This window comes from Babylonia areolata, chromosome 21 (genome assembly GCF_041734735.1).
Source record: "Babylonia areolata isolate BAREFJ2019XMU chromosome 21, ASM4173473v1, whole genome shotgun sequence".
In the NCBI taxonomy this organism is placed as follows: Eukaryota; Metazoa; Mollusca; class Gastropoda; order Neogastropoda; family Buccinidae; genus Babylonia; species Babylonia areolata.
The window spans coordinates 28,195,471-28,218,322 of record NC_134896.1 but is presented as its reverse complement, the minus strand read 5'-3'; the positions used below and the strand labels follow the sequence as shown (position 1 = coordinate 28,218,322).

The 22,852-nt window shown below is 42.3% G+C and overlaps 1 protein-coding gene across 1 annotated transcript in view; it reads left to right on the top strand.

Moving 5' to 3' along the window:
- The window catches only part of LOC143295712 (poly(A) polymerase beta-like), a 28,378-nt gene extending 5,771 nt beyond the window's left edge, over positions 1-22,607 (top strand). Inside the window, exons 6-20 of the mRNA XM_076607336.1 lie at positions 178-231; positions 740-851; positions 1,504-1,593; positions 2,761-2,899; positions 3,439-3,514; positions 4,197-4,317; positions 4,880-4,964; positions 6,190-6,243; positions 7,254-7,364; positions 7,948-8,051; positions 8,764-8,833; positions 12,758-13,124; positions 17,083-17,166; positions 17,989-18,174; positions 19,512-22,607. Of these exons, the coding sequence (XP_076463451.1) occupies positions 178-231; positions 740-851; positions 1,504-1,593; positions 2,761-2,899; positions 3,439-3,514; positions 4,197-4,317; positions 4,880-4,964; positions 6,190-6,243; positions 7,254-7,364; positions 7,948-8,051; positions 8,764-8,833; positions 12,758-13,124; positions 17,083-17,166; positions 17,989-18,174; positions 19,512-19,625 (1,767 nt within the window). The 3' untranslated portion in view covers positions 19,626-22,607. The remainder of the gene's footprint in view (positions 1-177; positions 232-739; positions 852-1,503; positions 1,594-2,760; positions 2,900-3,438; positions 3,515-4,196; positions 4,318-4,879; positions 4,965-6,189; positions 6,244-7,253; positions 7,365-7,947; positions 8,052-8,763; positions 8,834-12,757; positions 13,125-17,082; positions 17,167-17,988; positions 18,175-19,511) is intronic.
- The last annotated feature ends 245 nt before the right edge of the window (positions 22,608-22,852 follow it).

Here is a 22,852-nt window from a genome sequence, read left to right as displayed (position 1 = left end):
AAAAAATGTGTGAGAAGTAGTGACCTTTATTCTCTGAACATGACAGAAGCATGTTGTGATCGGGACAGCATAATTCATAGGATTAAGGAGGATTATGTAGCATGTGATTCTGCATGTATTCTTATCTAGAAAGAACATTCAGTCTCATTATCATTGTTGTTGTTTTTTGTATCACAGGCGGTAGAAGAAGCATTTGTTCCAGTCATCAAAATGACCTACGATGGAATTGAGGTGAGTGTAAAACTAGAGTTCTGTTGTAAACTGAAATGTGTCATGTGAGTGTAAGAGAGAGCAAGAGAGAGGAGTGGTGTAAAGTGATCAGCAGCATTGAATGTAGTGCATTTGTTATCAGTGGGAGAGATACACATCAGATCGTGATTTATTTGTGTGCATTTATTTGTTTTTGTTTTTAAGAAAAGTGTGCCAACATTAGTGTATGGGTAAACAGCTTGCGCTCGTTAACTGGATTATTTTCCTTTTCAATTATGCTGTGTCTTGCATATGTGTTTGAAAGGAGTAGATTTGAAGTATAACTGGGTTTTTTTTTTGTTTTTGTTTTTTCAGGTTGCACTTGTAGAAGTGCTGGGATAAGTTGATGGAAGATGTTCTTTGATCTTCGCCTAATCAGATATTTTCTGTATTGTCCCCACAAATGTATTAGTGTTTCAGTTTTGATCCTAATTTTGAGGGGGGTAAAAAGTAGTCCTGAGATGAATGTGAGTGTGGGTGTTGATTTCAGTTGGATATGTTGTTTGCGAGACTTGCGCTGCCCACCATTCCTGAGGACATCGATCTTCGTCATGAGATCCACCTGAAGAACCTGGACGAGAAGAGCGTTAGGAGCCTGAACGGTATGTGAACACGATGTTGGAATTTTAGTCAGTTGTGAATTGATCTATAGTCTTTGCATAAGTCCCTGAAATCTGGAGAAGATTTTCATGGAACACAAATGTGAACAGCTACATTTGAATTCTGTGCAGCTAATCTTGAACACTAGCGCGTTTTTTTTTTATGCAGCATAACTTGAAAGTAGTAGCTTATTAGGTAAGATACAAGAGTTAGAATGCTTTAATCATAGAAATCTTGGGGGAAAACATTTTTTATCACCATCATTGCAGTTAGATGCATGCAGCTAAGCCTTTGTCTTCTCGTCAAACTTGACAGGAACTGTCACACTGGGTCCCGGTGATTTACAGGTGAACTGAATAGCAAATGCTTTCCTGTTTCACCTTTGTTTTTATTGTGCTCTTGTCCCTCTCTCCCTTTCAACCTTGTTATCTGAAATTCTGTTTTTATTATCTGAAATTCTGTTTTTGTTGTGCTCTTGTCCCTCTCTCCCTTTCTCCCCTTGTTATCTGAAAATCACTCCCTTCATCTCTCCCTCTATATCTCAAGCCTCATCTCTCTCTGTCACTCTCGGTCTCTTTCACTTTCTTCCTTTTTCTTTCTGATATTGGTGCTTGCATGGTTTTGAAGTTTTTATTGTCGCATGCATGGTTTCAGGATGCCGTGTGACTGATGAGATCTTGCATCTAGTTCCCAACAAAGAGAACTTCAGGATGACTTTACGTGCAATAAAACTATGGGCAAAGAGTGAGTAAGGTTTTAGTTGTTTTGTTTTGTGTTATTACTTTTTATCATATTAACAAATAATGAGGCCAGGAGATAAAATGATTAACAAATAGTTACCACTCTTTACTATTTAAAAAATTGTTTTTTTATCATATTTGATTACTGTCATTATCTTGTGCAGAGGACCATCATGTGATATTGACTGTGGTTTCATAACAGAGGGGAATGAACTATCACATCAAATATTTTTTTTTTTAAATCATAAAATCCATATATTCATAACATAGATCCTTTTGGTATTTCCAGAGGGCCAGATATGTAGATAAATCCCAGTTCCAATTCTCTTCTAATGGTTGGTAAGTCAGTTGAAAAGGTGATTTAATTACACATACTTAACCGTGACCCACTAGTGCAGACTATGGCAGGGGTCTGATTCCTGTCCTGTGCGAACTATTACCTGCCTATGTGGAAAAAACAAAAGTAGCTACGGCTGATAACCTCCCGAAGTAGGTTACCTCCCCTGTGCATCCCTGACTAGCGCCCTCTTTTTACGGTGGCCATCTTGACTCCTGATCCTGTGCTCTTCATACGGCTAAGTTTTTTTTTATAGTATTTCTATCGGTCTGCCGATTCTTTGACACTCATGTTTTGTATCTGACGAAGACTTGCATTATGTCACAAACTTACTTAGCTTGTTTGGCCAATCGAGCTAAAATTATGCCGCAATCTCAGTTGTAAGGGCCCTCGACCTCGGGTTCTTTCAACAATAGGTACAGGTACAGGTACAGTATTTTGGGCAATTTTATGTGGTTGACGACTTTGTGCAAACAAGTGATGGAGAATGTGATGTATTCAAAAACAGTACACTACACTACACTACACTACACTACACTACACTACAGTGCAATACAGTGCAATACAGTGTTATACAGTACATCTTAATTCACCCAAATGGAAATTAATTGTGCATCCACAGGCTTGTCACTCACCCCACGCAGTATCTCAGCCCACAGCCAAATTCACTGCACACAAAACAGGACAAAGGTTGGACAAGAGATCACAAGGAAAATATACTATGCTGAATGCACACAAGCAAGTAATATACATTGGCAAGTAATTATACACCATGGGTTCATTATATGAATAACATCTGTTGATTTGGTTGCTGATGCTTTTCATGGCTTTCAGAGAAAGGGGTGTATTCAAACGCCTTGGGTTACCTGGGTGGCGTGTCTTGGGCCATGCTGGTGGCCAGGGTGTGCCAGCTGTACCCCAATGCCGCCCCTGCCACCCTAGTTCACAGGTTCTTTCTGGTCCTGTCCAAGTGGTGAGTTGCAGATCTGTGCGCGTCATGTCTCCTTGAATATGTTAAAGCGTGTTGCTGTTGTAGTTGGTAATTTATATACTTTTTTGCGGTCGCAGAGATAGTGGTGTAGTGTGTGTGATCACAGAGTCTGGTGCTTGAATCACCTTTTCATGGTACGCATGGGTTGAAGATGGACTTGTATCGTGTTAAACATGGTTATCTGTGGAAAACATGTTTGCCTTTGATAAATCCTGTTTTTGGATATTTTCTCATATGCTTTTCTGCTTGTGCATATATGAAGAGGTTTGGGGTGCGTAGGTTGTTTACTGTGCTGGAAATTTTAGAGGGTTTTTTTTTTACCATTCTTCTGGATATTTAATTAACTGTTGTTTGTTTTTTCTGAGGAGTGACATGATCTGTATAAGCCAAAAATATGTACTTCTGAGAAACTCTTATGATTATTCAGAATATTTGTTAGATAAGAACACAGGTAATCTCTCCACCAAGTGATTGTTGCTGTATCAGGTCTGATTGACTGGTTTTACTCTGGTTTGTTTCAGGGACTGGCCAACTCCTGTTTTATTGAAGCCTCTTGATTCGGAGAACAAACTAGGTTTTCCTGTCTGGGATGCACGGGTGAGATTGCCTTGCTTCGTCAATTTGATGCTTTGCTCCTGTTATGTGTTGGTTTTTTTGTGTGCATAATTCATGCATGATTGTCCATATTTTAAGTTACAAGTTTCATAGTGAATCAAAATATATTCAGGGGATGAGAATGTCTTGATTCAGTAACCATTTCAGCTTGCAGCGTAGCAGTGCCATCATTAAAACAGTAGAAATTATTTTAAGAAAATGCAATACCTAAAGGATATGGTGTCACGATTACAGCAAAAACAAATTTCGTTTATTTTTTTTCTTTCCTTTATGCTCAGTTGGTTTCTTAACTGAGACAATATTTTATGAAGATGTATTCGGATGATTGACTGCATGTTTACACTGTATTGTTGCCTTAACTTCTTAAGTACTTTCCTGATTGTTACTGGTAATGTGATCACCAGTAATTGGATCAACTTGGTGATTGATACATACACAGATGATTGATACATATACAGATAATCAGTACATGTACAGAGTTAGAAAAGCAGCATGGTCTTTTTGCTGTTTTACATGATAATTTGGCAGAATTATACAGAATTGGAAAAGATGATTTGGCAGAATTACACAGAATTAGAAAAGCAGCCTGATATCGTTCTCCTATATTATGTGATGGTATGCAGAATGATATAATCTGTGTAATGACTGTTTTGTGTTTTCTCAGATAAACCCAGCTGACCGCTTCCATCTGATGCCCATCATCACTCCAGCCTACCCCCAGCAGAACTCCACCTACAACGTGTCCAACTCCACACGCAGCGTCATCACTGAAGAGTTCAAAGAAGGTGGGCAAGCTGAGGTCATCCTCAGTGTGTGATTGTGGGGATGGAGGGGTATTAATTATATTACTGTTTTGTCGCAACAGATTTCTTTGTGTAAAACTGGGGCTGCTCTCCAGAGGTTGAGTGCATCACGACATTGCAGCACCACCACCAATTCAGGCAATTGTTGTTTTTTTTGCCATGGGTTCTCTTACATACCCCAGGTGCATGCTGCACACAGGACCTTGGTTTATCATCTCATCCAAATGACTAGTATCCAGACCACTACTCGAGGTCTAGTGGTTGGTCAGAAAATACTGGCGAGTGTGGGATTTGAACTTGTGCGCCCAGATTGTCTCGCTTCCTAGGTGGACACGTTACCACCAGGCCACCGCTCCATGTTTTGAGTGTGTGTATGTGGGGATGGAGTGGTAGTGTGTCTTGCTTGGTGTCGTTGCATCTGTTGGATTTGCAATGAGGAAACAAGTGTCCTTATTTTTAGGATTGTTGTCATGATAGGCACTGGATTTTTTTTGTTTTGGATACAGTTTTGCTGCTTCACCTTTTAACTGGTGCTGGATTGCAGGTTTAGATGTTGTGACCAGGATATTCGAGCAGAGGGAGGAATGGACAGCTCTCTTTGAACCCTCCAATTTTTTCCACAAATACAGGTATGTTTTGTGTTTCGCACTTTCCGTTAAAGATGCCTTTGCTCGTGAAACAAAAATCTGAGAAAACTGCCCCATAACTAGTACTCTCTCTCTCCCTCCTTCTCCCTCCATCTCTCTCTCTCTCTCTCCTGTGCCTGCTCCTCCTCAGCATGCCTGCCTGGGGCTTACCTTTATGTGTTGTCCTAAGTTCTGCATGCAGTTTAATCAAATTTATTAACCTTCAGACTGCCACGATAAATCACTCCCCTGCTACTGCCACGAAAGCAGTACCTAAACAGCAGCTATATATCTCCTTGTGAAAAACGTTATGTTGTTTTGGAATTATTATTTGGTAGCTTTTGCTTCACCAAGGTTCCTCTGACACTTAGGACAACATGGCAACAGCCTGTGTCACAAAGGAATGTTTTTTCTAGTGATTTTATTGGCTGACAGGAGCATGTCAACAGCTCGCTGTCTATGTGGACATGCGAAATGGTGATGCCTTGTCAAAGCCGATTGTGAGGAAACGTAAACGGCATGACACTGGATTTTGCCGCTGCTCAAAGAGTAGAACACAGTTCGACTTTCCTAACAGACAGCATTGAATGATTTGAGAAAAGAACACGCTGTGTGTGACAGACTGACCTGTGAAAGGTTGTAGGGTGTTGGGTTTGGGGGTATCAGATTGCAGTATGAAAAGCAGAGCAAGAAACAAGGTCAAGTGGGAAAGGGGGTGGTGTGCCTAATTTCATGTCAGTGGGTTGGCATTGTGCGTATGATTTTAATCCAGACATTTCTTTGTTGGGGATAGTGTGTGTATGTATATGTTCATGTGTGTGTGGCTGTTCATGTGTGTGTTGAGTGTTTATTTTTAAAAAATTAAAAAATTCTTGTGGATCACATATTCATTATAACAAAACATTTTTTCTGTGTTGTACATTCATTTTTCTTTCAGAAAATATACTTTTACCCATGTCAGTTGAGAAATTAATCCAGAATGTTTTTTTATCGACATATGCCAGTCTTTTGTGAAAATTCCCCAGCAAATATGACTCAGTTGGCAGGCTCAGGGTTCTTGAGATTGTTCTTCACATGACTGACTTCGTTTGAGTCTAGGTGGTTCAGTCGACAAGTGATGGGACAGCATGAGAGAGAGAAGAACATTAGGGGCGGGTGTGGGTGAACTCGGAACATTTTGTCCTTGTTTTGTGAAAATTGCTCATGATTTGAAATCGTCATGTCACAGGCACTACATTGTTCTACGAGCCAGCGCAGAAGAGAATGAGCATCACATCGAATGGTGAGTGCTCAGCTGACTGGATGGGGGCTGTGTTTGATAGGAATTCTAAACAAAACTCATCTGTTTCACTTTCCTACTCATAGTTCTTGGATTTATTTTGTTTGTTTTTGTTTTGATTTTGTTTGCTGACCTGCAATGTACTTTCTTTTAAAATTTTACACAAAAAAGGGCGGTGTACAGTTTAAGGAAATCTACTGACAAACAATAGCCGAGTGTTCAAAGCGTTGGACTTTCAGTCTGAGGGTCCCTGGTTTGAACTCGGTAACGGCGCCTGGTGGGTTAAGGGTGGAAATTTTTCTGATCTCCCAGGTCAACATATGTGCAGACCTGCTAGTGCCTGAACCCCCTTTGTGTATATATGCATGCAGAAGATAAAATACGCAGGTTAAAGATCTTGTAATTCATGTCAGCATTCGATGGGATATGGAAACAAGAACATACTCAGCATGCACACCCCCGAAAATGGTGTATTGCTGCCTACATTGCTGGGTAAATAAAAAAAAAAAACGGTCATACACGTAAAATGTTGTATGTCTTTCTGAGTGTGTATGTGTGTGTGCCTGAAATGTGATTGAATGACACAGGAAACGAATGATGAGCGTCCAATAGCAGCCGTCAGTTGGCTCTACCCAGGTAGGCAGCCTGTTGTGCAAATGACCCCGAGTTTTTAAAGTGCTTAGAGCTTGGTCTTCGACTGAGGATAGGCGCTATAAAAGTATCCATATCAAATCAAATCACAACCAAACTTGCTTTATTGCAGTGTGCTTGTGCATGTGAATAAACACATAGCAAAAATGACATCAGATTGACAGGTCCAAAATGACAGTGTGGCTACAGTTTGTTTATCGTCTTCAGAAGAAAAAAAAAAGAAGAAAAGATTTTGAAAGAAAATAAATCGGTCAATAAAATTTGGGAAACATTAAACTCTTTTCAGTTGTGCTTTATGTAAAAATAAGATTGTGAATAGTGATCCTTGATTATGTACTTTGTTTGGTTTGACTGCCTTTCAGGAAGGGTTACGTTGAATCCAAGATCCGATTGCTGGTTGGGAACTTGGAAAGGAACCCCTTCATCAAACTTGCTCATGTCATGCCGGAATCCTATGGACCAGTCAATGAAAGGTGGGTCTCAGTGATTAGATAGGCTGCTGAATTACAAAGGGCTGAAATGTTAGTATGTGCATGCATGCATATCTATGTGTGTAAGAGAATGTCAGCGTGTGAAGGTGTGTAGTCATGAGACTATAAATTACCCAAATGTACACTTGCACACAGATATGTGCATGCACATGGCCTCCTATAAACATCATGAGGTCTTAAGTGTGTTTTCTTCGTGTTTTTTTTAGGCTTAAATTTTATCAGCTTCTGAAGAGGAAATAACAGAATTTAAAACTAAGTCTTGTATCTCTTCATATAAACTTTTCTCAAAGTATGGCAAAGGTTTGTCATGCAGATTAAACTGGGCTTATGGATTTTCACTTTTCCAAAACGAATCTGTAATGCAGACTAAATTGTATATATTATTGTGTGTGTGTGTCATATCTTCATATGCATTTTATTTGTAATTTGCTTGTTTTGTCTTTACCAAGAACTCTTTACTTGCTAACAACTGCTTATTTTTCTGTTTGATGTTTGGTGGTGTTTTTGTTTTTGTCCCAGGTATTTTCTCATATTTGTATTGATTTTTTGTTTCTTTATGTTACAGTGAAGGGCAGTACATGTGCAAGTGGTTTATCGGCTTGGTCTTTAACAACACCCAGACGTCCAACATTGATCTCACCTATGACATTCAGTCTTTCTCTGATGCTGGTTAGTCTAATTGCCTTTCCTTTTTCTCGCAAAGTCTTTGTGTGTGTGTGTGTTACAGTGCTTTATCATTCCCTTTCTTTTTTACTCTCTTTTTTGGTCCAGCTCTCTCCCCTTTTCCCTTCCCCTCCCCATTTCTCTCTCTCTCTCTCTCTCTTTCTAGTGTGTGCATTTGTCAATGTCTGACCAGTGTGTGGGTGCGCACATATGTCACATATCTCTTTCCTCCCCCTCCCCAATCCCTCCTCTTCCTCTTCCATCCACTTCCTCCTCCTCAATCCCTACCCACCCCGTTTTTTCTTTTTTTGTTTAATCCATTTTAAGCAGGTGTTTGGAATAGTGTGTATGAATCTGTCCACACTTTGACAACTTGAAACTGAAACTCTCTGTTTCTGTGTCTGTCCCTCTGTCTCTCTCTCCTTTATGCTTGTGCAGAATTCTCTGTGAAATGTTCCTTGTCTGTGCTCCTTTATCTGTCCTTATGCCTGTAATTTTCCGTTCTTTGACGAAAGGGTGTCTGAATTTCTGCCTTCTCATCTTTTTGCATGACTGAGTGTGCCTGTCTTGTTTCTGTAGACATTTCATTTCTTTTTTTTTTTTTAATTGATGTGTTTAATTCTTGTGTCTCACAGATCAGAATAATTGGTTTGTGTATGTGTGTTGTTCCCTTTAAATCTCACTGCATTTTGTTATTCATCTTTTTTTCCCCTTACAGTTCACAAGCAGGCAATGCACATACACCTGTTCAAAGAGGGCATGAAGGTGGAAATCACATACCTGAGGAAGTGAGTACTTTGCCAGAAATGGATTCAGAATTGTCTGTCGGGAGGCACAGTGATTGCTTTTATTTTAGTTATACTGGTACTTGATAATGCATTAGTGATTATCAAGCTGGTTGTAAAATATTTGATTTGTCAGTGCAAGAAGTAACTTGATTTTAGAAAAAAACAATTTGCAGAGTGGTCTGTGTTTTGGCAACATGGATTTGCTTCAAATAACAAATGCTAATCCTTTTTTTTCTGTTTTAAAAGAGTTCAGTTAACTCTTTCCATACGAACGGCGAAAGAGACGACGTTAACAGCGTTTCACCCCAATTACCATCATCAAAATATTGCAAGCGGAAGGCTCTTATACTGAAGAGGTGAATGTTAACAAAGAATACCACAATTCTGACGACGGAAGCTAAAGGTTGGGTCATTCAGACACCCACTGGACATCCGAGGGGTCTGTGTAGAGGAGAAGAGAGGACTGGCCGTACTGAGTGAGTTAACCAAATGTATGACAGCAGTAAAGGAAGCAGACCAGTCACTGCTTTTCACAAAACACAAGTGAAGGATGAACCAAAACAACTATTTTTTTCACACCTGATGTGTAATAGCATCAAGTGGAAAACAAATATGGACAATTAATAAAGAGGCAACCACACCTGTGCTGATGATACTGAAGTTTCAAATTAATGTTGGTAAACAGATGCCTTATTATTGAATAACTCCTGACTTTTTTTCTTTTTTTTTTTTTTTTGATGGAGAACCCTGGGCATAACTGGAATTTGAAAGAGAATGCAACAGTTGATTCCCTTTTGTTTCAGTGGTATTTGACTATTCCAGACTTTTTTTTCTTCTTTTTCCTGATTTGCTGAAACAACAAAAAAGATCAGTACAAACTTGTGTGTCACTGTGTTCAGAGTGGTCAGTGAGCAATTTAACCTTTTTACCCCCAGGTCGCTCAGCACTAACCACCCATGAAATCCCATGCCAAGGCCAATAACTCTTGCAGTTTTCAGTCGTGGGTTATCATAAACATTGATTAAAAATATAATTACCTTCTTTTGTTGCACATGTTTATTTTTCCTGCATTCTACACATAATAAAATTGCAAAAGAATTTTTGTTTCCATGCTTATGTTGGTTTGTATTTACACTCATACACAAAAAAGTGTCAGATTTGATGGTCAACTTTGAAAAAAATTCTTTTGATTACGGACGCCAGAGGGACCCACGAGTGCTGTGAGGGGACGAACACCCACTCATCTCCTTTTAGGACCGAGGGTTGGGTAGGTGGGAACAGCAGGCTCCCACGGGCTGAGCGGGGTCCCTCAGCTGCCGTCGGTCCTGAAAAGGAAGCCGTAGTGACCGTGGCGGTCACCTGCGTGCTGACAGAGGACCGATTCGAGGCTGTAGTGTTAATACTGGTCGAGGAGCTCGACCTGCCCAACGAGGAGTCAATCCCTCTTGTCGGGGCTGTGTGTGTCACTCTGCGGTCTGTGCTGGGTTGGGTCCGGTGGGGAGCGGACCAGGGGTTAGTCCCTGGTCCTCCCGGGAACCCAGCATGCACCATAGGTGCACCCCAGTACGGGTAGAATGGGGGATACCACCCGTGGGCACCAGCCATCCCGTGACCCCAGCCCCAAGGGTCACTGGTGCCTTGACCTCGTTGAAGGGAAAAACCTGGCCAAGTTGGAGGGAGGTCAGGTCCGACTTGGGTGTCAGACAGGCCGAAAGGCCGGCGGTCTGACTGCCCGGAACCGCCTGACACGCGCGGGACTCCCCCAGCAGGGGAGACCGGCCGGATAGCGGGGAGACCTGCAGAGCAGGTTGCCACGCGCCCAGAATCCCCTCCCGTGGGGAGACTGGGGTGGCTTGGCCCGGGGTGGGCTAAGTGGAGGTCCCCCCCCCGGAACCAAATGTTTTTCTCCCCCAGGAGGAGGTGGGGGAGGGGGGTCGACCGAGAAGGGAGGAGGGGAAACAGCACTGGGGCCCCTGAGGGCCGTCTCCGTGTGGGGACCCGGGTAACAGCGGGGGGCGGCCTCCCCTTGGGAGTCCGCACCCAGCCGCGAGTTCCCACCACCAAGAGAGGACGTGCTACTCCCCCTTCCACCCGCCTCGCGCTGGGACACTTCGGGAGGTGACGCTCGAATCCCTTTCCCCCCGGTCCCCTTCATGACCGTTTTATCGGGACGAGCGTCCCCTCCGCGATCAGCGTCTGCAGACGCATCGCCGCGGTCCCTATCGGGAGAAATCATGAGCTCCGGGCCTGGGAGAGTCTCTTGGCGAGTATCTCTGCCAGCATCATGATCCCTGCCTTCGTAGGATGGCAAACGAGGCATGGTACCGCGCGTAAGCACCCAGCGAACAATACGATCCCCAACAGAGAAAGGAAAGACAGGATCGACTCAGAGGTAGAAAAATACGAAGAAATCGAGGGGGCCGAGTCGAAACGAGTACACAGAATGTAAGCACAATATACATGCAAGCCGCATACAACAAAATAAGGCCAAATGAAAACGCTTAATAGCCAAAAAAAGCGTTAGACGAGACAGAGCGAAAACCTGACAAGATGGCGTGGAGAGCCTTGGCCAAAGGAATGATTCAGCGCTTATAGCTGTTAGAGGCGTTTGATTGGCTAAGAGCGGGCCAGACTAAGAGGGCCGTCTTTTCACTGTTAGCCGCGCGAAATTTGGCCAAACAGAGCAAACCATAGGCCTAGTTTGCATCAGTTTGACATGGTAAGTATATGTAAACACCAAACATGGAGTATAATACAAACTCCTCTTTTTGATTACAGTATGATTTTCTTTAAAATAAGTTTACCTGGTCTGCAGTGTCTTCTAACACATCTTCTTTTTATTCTTTTTCTTACTCAGCTTGAATTCCAACAATGAACATGCTGATTTTTATGTTCTGTTCATTTTGAGGGATGATTTGTTTTCCTATGATGGTCGGGAGAAAAACAACAGCAAACAAACAACAACAAACCTACCTCACATGTAATTTCTCCATAGTGAAAAGAAAAATATAATCCATTGAATTAGCAAAATCAGGAGGAGAATCAGGTGCAGAATGCCAATAAGTATCAGTGCAATCAACGACTGACAGTATCGATTCCAACGGTCTGGCGATTGATTTATTATTCTGGAGGTCCGGCGATTGATTCACGATTTTGGAGGTCCAGCGATCGATTCACGATTTTGGAAGTCCGGTGATTGATTTACACTCAAGTACCAACTACACTCTCAATATCGGTAAAACTCAGTCAGTGGATGTCTAGGTCACTCAGTACGATCGACTTTTACAAAATTCTCACGCAGAAATCATCTTCAGAATAGTCGTTCGGATTACGCTTCTACGATTGACAGTCAACAAACTCATCTTGCAACTTTGAAACTTCAAAACTTTGGCAAAACTTTACCAAATCAGTAATATAGTCCGTTGAACTAGCAGATCATGCAGAACGCCAATAAATATCAGTGAAATCAAGACTAACTCACTGACAGTATGGATTTCGGAGGTCCGGTGTCTGATTCATGATTTTGGAGGTCTGGCGATCGATTCACATTCAAGTGACCAACTTCACTCTCATTGTTGGCAAAACTTGGTCAGTCGATATCTAGGTCACTCAGTTCAATCAATTTTTACAAGATTCTCATGCAAAAATCATTAAAATGTTTCAAAGTCATCTTCAGAATCGTCGTCCAGATTATGCTAAAGCTCTCGGCAATCATCACTCGTCTTGCAACTTTAAAAATTCACAACTTTGTCAAAATTCAAGCAAATCGGACTCTGAAAATTGCAAAATGCATGACAGGAAGTGCCGAAAATGAGGCTGTGAATCTCGCGTGAGTCTCTTTATGTAAATAACAATAGCTGCGCCCATAGTAAGCACGTGTTTATGTATATGGCATGACCCCTTGTTTCTATCTCTTTTTGCCAGAAAGCAGCTGAGCAGTTACGTGCCCAAACACATCCTGGACATTGGCCGGCCCAAGAAGAAAGAGGGGGCGCGGAGCAGTGGGGCCGGAGACAGGCGTTCCAGTGTGGACAAGCACCCAGGCGCCAAACCGGAGCAGGCAGATGCCACAGGTCCCGGCAACTCCCACCAGGCTCGGCCCGAGGAGGATGAGACCTCGCAGGAGTCGCAGTCCACGGAAGTGTCGGTGAGTGCACCGAGTACGTCGGAGAGCCCCGGGGGTGGCGAGCAGGCCGACAGCATGGTGTGGCATCCCAGCGACAACTCCTCGGCCAATGCCGTCCCAGCATCAGACTCTGGCAGCGAGCGGACGCCATTGAATTCTTCAGAGGTGCGTTTATCATTGATAGAAGGGGTGGAAAAAATTGAGCCTTCGTTTGATCTTATCTATCTGAAATAATTTGGGGGGCGGGGGGATTGAATATTTTCTTACTGAGTCCCAAAGGATAGTTTGCGAAGAATACATGGTTAAAATTGTCACAAGTAGATATGTTCACGGCCTTCTGGGACCAACTTTATCGTACACATTCATATTGGTGTAATGATGGATGTTGGACAGGAAACCCAAGTAAAGCAGTCAGGGGAAAGGGACTGGAATGTATTACTAACAGCTCTTTCTTTTAGCTTCTATTGCTGAATCTTGTCTAATTTGTATTGTTGCTTGTTTTGGTGGTGCCCGCTTGTGCCAGGTCACAGGATGTCTCAATCCAGAAAACGCCGAAACTTTGCTGTGCTCTTTCAGCAGCAAAAGTGCAAGTAGACCAGCACCAGATGGAATTCAGATGGCAAATCATAGCCCTGTCTTCAGAAAATGTACTGAACGTGCTGTTCGAAAGTGCGAAAAGGCTTTATCTATCTTGGAAGAAAAGGCAGCCAAAGAAACCGAACACCACCACCTATTCAACCTCTATCAGTCACATGTTCTTTGTGTGATTGACAGTGGACTAGGTCTAACAACAGTTTCACAGAGCAGCCTCCTGAAATTTGAAAGCATACAAAACAAAGCCATGAGACTAATACTTGGCACAACAAAGAACACTCCAGCAGAGACAATGAGATACCTTTTAGACATCCCCACAATGCAGGCCAGACAAAAATTACATCAGGTGAAAGCCTATTTGAAGGCATGAGAAAACCCTGAAGAAGCACTCCATAATGCAAAGAAGGAAACAAAAGACAGCCATCCACGATGCAGAAAATCATGGATGGAACAGGCAGAAGACGCAATCCAGCATGTCTACTGGCTATAAGATATAAAATATACAAGGGAATGGGTAGAAAACCCTAAACATCTTGGGCACCTCTTCAACATTATCATCTCACCCACTCTGTGGAAACACTGTCGGGAATGGGCAAGGGGCAAAACTGAAGCAGAAATGAAGCAAATGATTAATGACAACATCAAAGAGGACAGTATTTTGATTCATACAGGCATAGCACACAACACAGTGCTTGTAGCCTGTATGTTCCATAACATGTTGGTGCTTGCAGGTGAGGCGGTTGACTTCCTCGTTGACCGGGGCAGCAGCTCCTCATCATCCTCAACTGGAAGACTGGCCAGATCATGGCACACAGAAACAGCAAATTCTTCCAGTGTCAGCTGTTTTTTTTCCCAGACTTCTCTGCAGCTTGTTGTACAGGCAGTGAGACTGGATCATGGTGAGGGTCAAAAGTGGAAGGCCAGCTTCTTCCACCATTTGATGGTCTTCCAGTGCATTGGCATGTAAGATACCATCTGGTCACTGCGGTCAACACCAGCCATATTGCCAATGTAGTCGACAACAGCTGTAAGCTTTCTCTTGTCTTCTGACCGTGATCTCACTCTGGTCAGTTCAGGGATGTGCTGAGTTGTTATTATATGCACATCCCTCTTGTCCTTCCTCCTAATGACCATCACCTGATTCAGTCTCCTGTAGTCCATCTGGCTGCGGACGAAGGCTCCGGTCACCAAATCCTTTGGCATGACCACCCAGTTAGCCTGCACTGTGCCTACACATCCAGTGTTGACAGCAGTGAGACTGGGCCAAGGTGGGTGAGCAGTAGTAATTGTCCACATAAAGGACATGGCCACAGTCTTGCAGTTGGTCCAGGAGCCTGAAGACAACATTGTGGGGGCAGTTGCTGAGACCCGGCTTGTGGCAGTACACTTCAAGGTTCCACACATACCCCGAGGAGCTCTCGTACAGCTTGATGCCACACTTTACTGGCTTGTCCTTCATGTAGACCCGGAAAGATGAACGGCCTCTCCAGGGGCAAAGGGCCTCATCGATGCAAATATTCTGCTTCAGGATGTACACAGTCTTGAAGAGCTGAAACATGCAAAAACAGTTTTTACTGTTGTGGGCAATCACAATATGTATGATACAGCAAACCATCACTACTTCTTCAGCTAATACTACCACTATCTACTAACATATGCTATCATTTGAGCTGATAATAATTAACAAGTAGGGAAGAATAAATAATAACACACACACACACACACACACACACACACACACACACACAGAGGCACACACACACACACACACACACACACACACACACAGACACGCTCTCAAAACAAACGCACAAAAAGAAAATAGCTTACATGCACAAGGTGGTCAATCAATGGTCTCAGCTTGTGGAGTGGATCATGGTCAGGATGATTTCCCTCCAGGAATGTAGAGTTGTTGTTCAGGTGGAAGAATGACAGGATGGCTCTGAACCTGTCCCGTTTCAGCAGCTTGGAGGCAAATCCGGTCTTCATAACTGGATTAGTAGACCAGTAGTCCACTGTTCTCGGGTTTCTTTACTATCCCCATGTGGATGAGGATAGCCAGAATTTTTCTTATTTCATCCAATGTCACAGGCTTCCAGGTGCTGAATTGTGACCGTGGGGAAAGTTCTGCTCTTTGCTGTAGCTGCTGGATGTTATTTGCAGCATAATGGTTTGTCTCTGTTTTCATATGTTTCAATATACTTTTATCAATGAAGAGACTGTAGAAGTCAGTTGGTCTGCAGTCCTCCCAAGGCGGCAATTTGAGGGGGCCCTGTAATTCTGGTGTCAAACAGAAGGGTGGGTTGAGTGGAAAATTTGCCAAATTTCTACTCCAGTCATACATATAATACATGCATGCACACACATAGCCCATCTCTGCAGCCGAGGTCCTGTATACAGCATGAACTTGGTGCACTGAAAAATAACCCATGGCAACGTAAGTGTTGTCCTCTGACAAAACTCTGTAGAACTCCATTCTGATAGGTACACAAACACATGCACTTGTGTTGTCCTCTGGCAAAATTCGGAACACAAACAAATTCACTCAAGGCCTAAGCGTATAGGGTTGTGCTGCTGGTCAAGCATCAGCCAAATAGATGTGATGTAGCCTTTAGTACATGTATTTGTGAGAACACAGTGAAGCCACCTTGAGAAACAAACATCACAAGCAGAAAAAAATCATTTTTTGTTCAAAATGAGCTAATGGCCTCTGTCTCTGGTTTGGACATTGGTACATTTCACTGTCACTGTTGTCTTCATTTTCACATGTTTGTAATGTCTGTATTGCATGACCTCACACTGTAGGCTATCCACCCTTTCTGCATGTGAGTGCATGCGTGGGCACGAGTTGAAAGAATGTAGGGGTCAATGATGCCAAACATTGCTTCCTACTCTAGTCTATACCAAAACTCACAAAGTACACAGGTACAAAGTACGCAGGTGCACACACATACATGCACCTAAGCATGCACACACACATGCACCACTTCCAACTCTCTCGTCAGCCTCCTATATTAGCTGCAGTGACATAGTGACTGATCATGTCATGGTTAACTGTCCATCTTTTGTCACCACTTATGTTTTGGATCAGATAATAAACTAAAGTCCTGTGTGTAGCATGCATTCAGGGCACATTAAAGACTTTACCAACAGCAACAGAAGGGTTGCCCGTGGCAAAATTCTGTAGAAAAACCCTCTTTGATGGGAAAAGAAATGACACTGAAGACAGATAAAGGGGAAACAATGTGTTTGGCGCTTTACTGTGGTGACACACTCCCTCCAGGTAGAGCGACCTTAATTTCATACATAGAAATTTGTTGTGACACAAAGTAATGCAATGCAGAGTACCAGTACAATGCAACACTGTTAAAACTTGGATCAGTTTTCAAATGAAAGCAGACAGGGAGTGATCTCTTTCCTGCCTGAACAAAAATTCTGACAGAGATGTTTGTCATCATTAAAAAAACCCAAAAAAACCAACAAAAAAAAAAAAACCAGAACAAATTCTTTGAAATGGATTGGTTTTCAGGAGATGAACGACACGTCGTCAAAGAGACCTGGTTCCCCATTCTCTGCTACCAGCCCCCCAAAGAAGCCCAAAGATGGTGAACAGGTAATGTCTTTAGTCTGGGAGGTGGTTGATAAGAATTAACAAAAAAAGAAATGCTTGACTTACGAAAGAGATGAATGTCATGTTAGGCTTTCTGGGATTTGGAAAGTATGAACTTCAAAAGCTTTTTAAGCTTTCCCACTTTCCAGGATTTTTAAGTGTGAATTTCTGAGAATGTGTAAATTTTCTGCTGACACAAATGCCGATGGATTTTTGGGTTGTATATTCGATTTCTTTGGATCTGTATTGAGAGACAGACTTTTTTTTTTTTTTCTTTTTCTTTTTCTTTTTTTTTGTTTTTTGTATTGCTTGTTTGTTGTAGTTTATTCATTGTTGCAGACTTTGAATTTGTCCGTCTACCCACCCCCATTCTCTCTAATCACCCATCACACACACTCACATTGCCATGAGCCTGGGACAACAGCACTGAGTTATGACTAGCATACACTCCACACACATGCACGCACACACATGCACAGAATTTGTTGTTCTTCAGCAAAGAATTCTATTATAACTTTTTCACGAATCATAATTAGATAGAGCCTTGGACTTGGTTTCAAAGTGGATGAGAAATATGTCTGCGAGTGCATTGTCCATTGCATCGGTCCCACAAAGTTTTAAGTTAATCTCCATGTACTGTTCCTCCACTTCAGTTGTCATGTTGGGTCTGTTGCTTTGCTCTGTGTTTGTGTGTATGTGTGATTATTAGATTGATTCTTGAACATAGTTTCAAAGTGAATGATGATAAGTTTGCATGTGAGAGCGCATATCCATTTCACACTGTGTCTAACGGTGGTGCTGTGTGTGTGTGTGGTGGTCTGGTAGGGGTCAACCTCCCCTATGCAGGTCGATGAGAAGTCCACCACATCCTCAAACAGCTCCATCAACAGCACCATGTCAGCGGACATTGACCAGACCCATGTACCCACGGACCCTGCTGCTGCAGCTACAGCTACAGCTACAGCTACAGCCAAACCCACTGCTTCCTCTGCCAAAGTGCCCTCTGTCAAGGTTGGTTTTCATTGTCAATCGATTAATAGTTCTGATCTACAGCCAAACCCATTTTTTCCTCTGCCAAAGTGTCCTCAGTGTTGGTTTTCTTCAGTTTTACCCATTGAAGTTGAGAGTATCAGTGTAGAAGGAGAGGCTAACATGCATGTCTACCGTTACTGAGGGCCTGTATTTGTCCTGGATAATTGATGAAATCGACAGGGCGTCCTGGATTTCTGTCACTAGCGAAGTTACTTCAGCAAGACCAGTGTGCATGTAGGCAAGCACAGCCTGTATGTTTGCTTGAGATGTTCCTGAAAATGATACCCTGTCCCTGATTCTAACGTGTGTTGTTCCTGGAAAGCAAATTTTGGGGTAGGCAAACCTGGGTTAAGTTAGTAATCATGAAGTTGATGTGCCATTGGCTACATCACAGCACAAATATTTACTGGCAACACAGTCATGGTCATTACACTTATTCTGAAAAGAATGATCTGAAACTTTATACCTGCTTCATCCTGTGTAAATTTCTTCACCTCAGGACCACCTCCATGAAAATGCGATCTTTAATTACTTTGATACATGGGCTGTCCGACAAATTCTTATATGAAGTTATGTAGTTTATCAGTTCACACAATTGTTGATGTGGGGAATGAAAAAATTGTTGTGTCCAAGATATGTTGGTATCTCTGAACTTATCATTTTGCTGGATTTGATCTGGACAGATACGCATTAAGTCACAAAAGCTTGACATTTCCGCCATTTTTAAAACTTAGCAGAGTTGTGGGATGTGCAGTTTATTTGGCTATTGTTTGCCATTGTCAGACTGAATCTCCATTGGATATTATTTATTCTGCTGGGTGATGAAGGGAGTGTCAGTTGGTTGCCCAGGGAGTCGGCTATGTTTTCAATGGTTACAAGGCAAGTGTCCCACACTGCGATAGTCAGTTGCCCCCATTTAGTTATTGGCCAGTTTATGTTGATGCTTCTGGGCAAAGGAGTTACAGTAATTACTGTGAGGTGCTTCTAATAAAACCATACAATGAACAGACAGTATATACATGATATATGTGCACACCTCTTCCCCTGCCTCCCACAGACCCTTAAAAAAAAAACAGAACAAAGGGAATGCAGATGTACTGCCACTGCATTGTACAACAGTTGTAGTTTCGCCTTTCTGTTTTTCTCCTTGTATATAAACGAGCTTATAAAACTGGTATGTATTTGTAGATTTTTACATACCACTTTCATATAGTTAGGTATAGGATTTGTTCTTTCTTTTTGGCAAATCCAGAAATGCTTCAGTTTTAAGTGCTCCAAAGAACATGGTTCAAAAGTTTTCTTTTCTCTCTGTGCAGTCCGCGGTCCCCGCCAGTGACCTGCCAGAGCTGACAAGTCCCCAGACAGGTCTCCCACCCACGGGCACAGGGTTTGTGCCCCTGAAAAACTCCATCAAACTGAAGCTCAAATGACTGCAGTAGTGCCAATCCGCAAAAAAAATGGACTCTTGTTGTATGACAACCGGCCTGGAGGGGCCAAACAGTGTACATATAGCAGTCGCTCTCAATGAGGGAGGTGGTCGTCAAGGAGGGAGGCCATCGTCAAGGGGGGGGAATCGCTTGTTTCACCTGCTGGAGGACAAACCTGGGGCCTGACAGGGTGCAGGTGATGGAACCAAGTAACATGGGCAGAGTTTTGAGCTGTCTGTCTGTCTGTCCGCTCTTGGCGAAGGAAGCCGGGTGGAATCCAGTGAACGGGTAGTTTTGAGGTGGGGGTTTGGAAGAGGCTGGAATGGACTATAAAATGCTGGACTGCTCAGAACGGGGCCATTGGATGATGATTAAGCTGCTGCCTAAAGGCATTACAGCCAGTACTGATCTTGGAGTTTACCATAGATGTTTGAAATTAGGATGACCAGTCTAGATGGTACTTGCAAAACGCAGCAGCATATTTGAATAAAAAAAAAATGGGAAGGGGAGAAATACAAAAAAAAAAAAAAAAAAAATCAGGAATACAGGCTAGCAAGGGTTTTCTGTCCAGTCTTCCCTGTCTTGTCTTTGGGGCAGGGGGAAATCAAAGCAGCCCAAGTAAGAGAGGGGAGTTTCCGGACCTGCAAACATCATTATCTTGATTCAGTGACAGTCCCCTTTGGAGCCCAGCATAGAATGTCCAGAGACGATTCAGCCCTTCACTGCTGTGTGTGTGTGTGTGTGAGAGAGAGCGAGCGAGAGAGAGACAAAGGCAGCCACCGAGGGTGGTTGGACTTTTTGTCTTTTGATTCCACTGAAGGGTGAGAACCACAGGTGTGACTGTTTGGTGGAGTATGTTTGTATGACCACTCAAGCCTGGCTCCTATGACTGCACCCAACAACTGTATCGGTGATGGAGAGACTGCTGGTGTGAAGAGTGCTGATCGATGCTGGGGTGGGGGTGGTTTGGTGAGGATGTGTGCAGCGGCTGAGGACTGCTGGCGTATGGTGTAAGGTGGTGGTAAGACCGGAAAGGGGGGGTATGAAAGTGTAACTGTCTCGATTTAAAATCATGCATGCATTCTCTCTCTCTCTCTCTCTCTCTCTCTCTCCCCACACCCACATACCTTACATTTTCTTGTGTGTCTCTGTCTCTGTCTTATTTCATTGATGTTGTTGTATCAGTGATTTCTGAAGAAACAGTACTGACCATTGTGAAAATGTTGAAGATGACATATTTGTGTTTTGTTGTGTGTTGTTCTCCATGTTGAAGCACTTCAACTTGCCAGCCTCTGTTACTTTGCACCTGTCATTGTCACTCTGAATGGTTGTACTTTTGTGCTCTATGTTCATGGCTAAAAAAATGCATCACTCAGTTAATATTAACAGAACATCTCTTTTTTTCTTTTTTTCTTTCCCTTTTTTTTTTTAATTTTTAAAAAACAAAAAACAAACCAGGTCTGTCAGTAAGGCAAAAAAATGAAAGATTCATGTTTCCATGATGTCAGGTAAGATTTGACATTTATGTTGAAATTTTGAATGCCACATTTGAGCCAGCAGTGATTTGGAAGCATGACTAGAAAATGTGTAGTTGTAAATTTTCATGCCAGGTATCAGAAGGTGCAGAGCTATATGCAGGATTCATACAGTCATAGAAGTCTTGGAGGATAGATATGAGTCTGAGTGGGGGAAAAGGTTTGCCAGAAAGGGTCATGAAAGGTCTTGGAATTTGGATAAAAACTCTTGACCTGTACCATTCAATAAAGAGTTGAGTGCATTAAAAAACAAAAAAACACAAAGGTTTTGAAAAATGATACCGTGAACTGAGATGTCTGCCTTTCTCTTTCTTCAGTGGTCTCTAGTGGACAGAGTTTTGATTCTGTTTGGCTTTGTGATTGGTATGGACATTTTTTTTTCATTCTGGTTGGGAGAAGGTCAGGAAAAAAAGGACTGGAATTTGTTAAGTCTCAACAGTGGTAAACCTGCATATAAATGCGCCATAAAGACCACGGTGCTCAGATTGATGAGTTGCTTATTATATTTCCCTCATTACATAAAGTTAAGTTCAGTTCCGTTTGCGGAGGTGTGAGGGAGCTTTGGGTTGTGGCAGGTTGGCTTGTTACAGTTTTTACTTAAAAAAAAAAGAACAACAAATGCTTGGTGCAGTCATGTGTGGTCTCTTTTTTTAAGAGTTACAGGCAGGCCTCACTCACACAGTGCTGTTTCCAAGTGAGTGGATTTCTTTTGCAACAATTTGTTTTTCTTTTATAATTGAGTATTTAACCTGGTTGTGTACTCTCTCTCTCTTGCTCTCTGTCTCTCGCTTTCTCTTTGTCTCTCGCTTTCTCTTTCTCTTTCTCTCTCTCTCTCTCTCTCTCTCTCCTTTTTCTCATTTTGTTGGTGATTTGATAAGTGATCTTACGTCACACTGCATTTCACTTTTGTTTGTAACTGTATTTTGAGTGGATGAGATATGTTGTCCCTGGATTGTTTTTTTAGTTGTTATAAGTATTGGTCACCAATTCTCACAAGATGATGGATTGTGCCTGTGGAGTGTTTAGTTCATCTGTATTTGTTTAGAATTTTCTACCATGTTGTTGTTGTTGGCATTTATCATTTTGAAGATAGCTTATTTCTTGTAATTGTGGCGTGTGGTTTATCAGTATGGTATATTTATTGTTTATTCTTTGTCTGTTGATTTGATGTTGCCATATTTTAAACAAAGTTAATTCGGATCGTGGTTCAGTGGACTGCACAAGTGATGATGGTAATGAATTTGCTGAGTATCTTTTTACACAAACAGTACTTTGAACAGATGTTAAAACTAGCTCTCAGAATCATCACCAAACTTAAGTACAGATGAGCAAAAAGGAAGTTTGATTGCACATTTTATACTGTGACTCACAGGTGCAGACTGGCAGAGGTCTGATTGCTTTGTCACCAAACTTGAAATTACAGGTGATGTTGAGTAAAAAAAAAAAAGAAGTTAATAATACATGGCAGATCAGCAACCTGCTATGAATTGAATGAGGACTTCATGACAGAATGAGAGGAACATATTTCTCCTCTCAGATGTTTGTTGCTTGCTTCTTTCCCCTACCTCCAACAGCTCACACACAGACGAAGTTGGATCCTGAAAACTGATTAAAAAAAAATTTAAGAAATGTCCCACTGACCTTATGAAATGATAGGGAGGTTGAACAGAGAAAGATGAGAAACACCAAGATTAA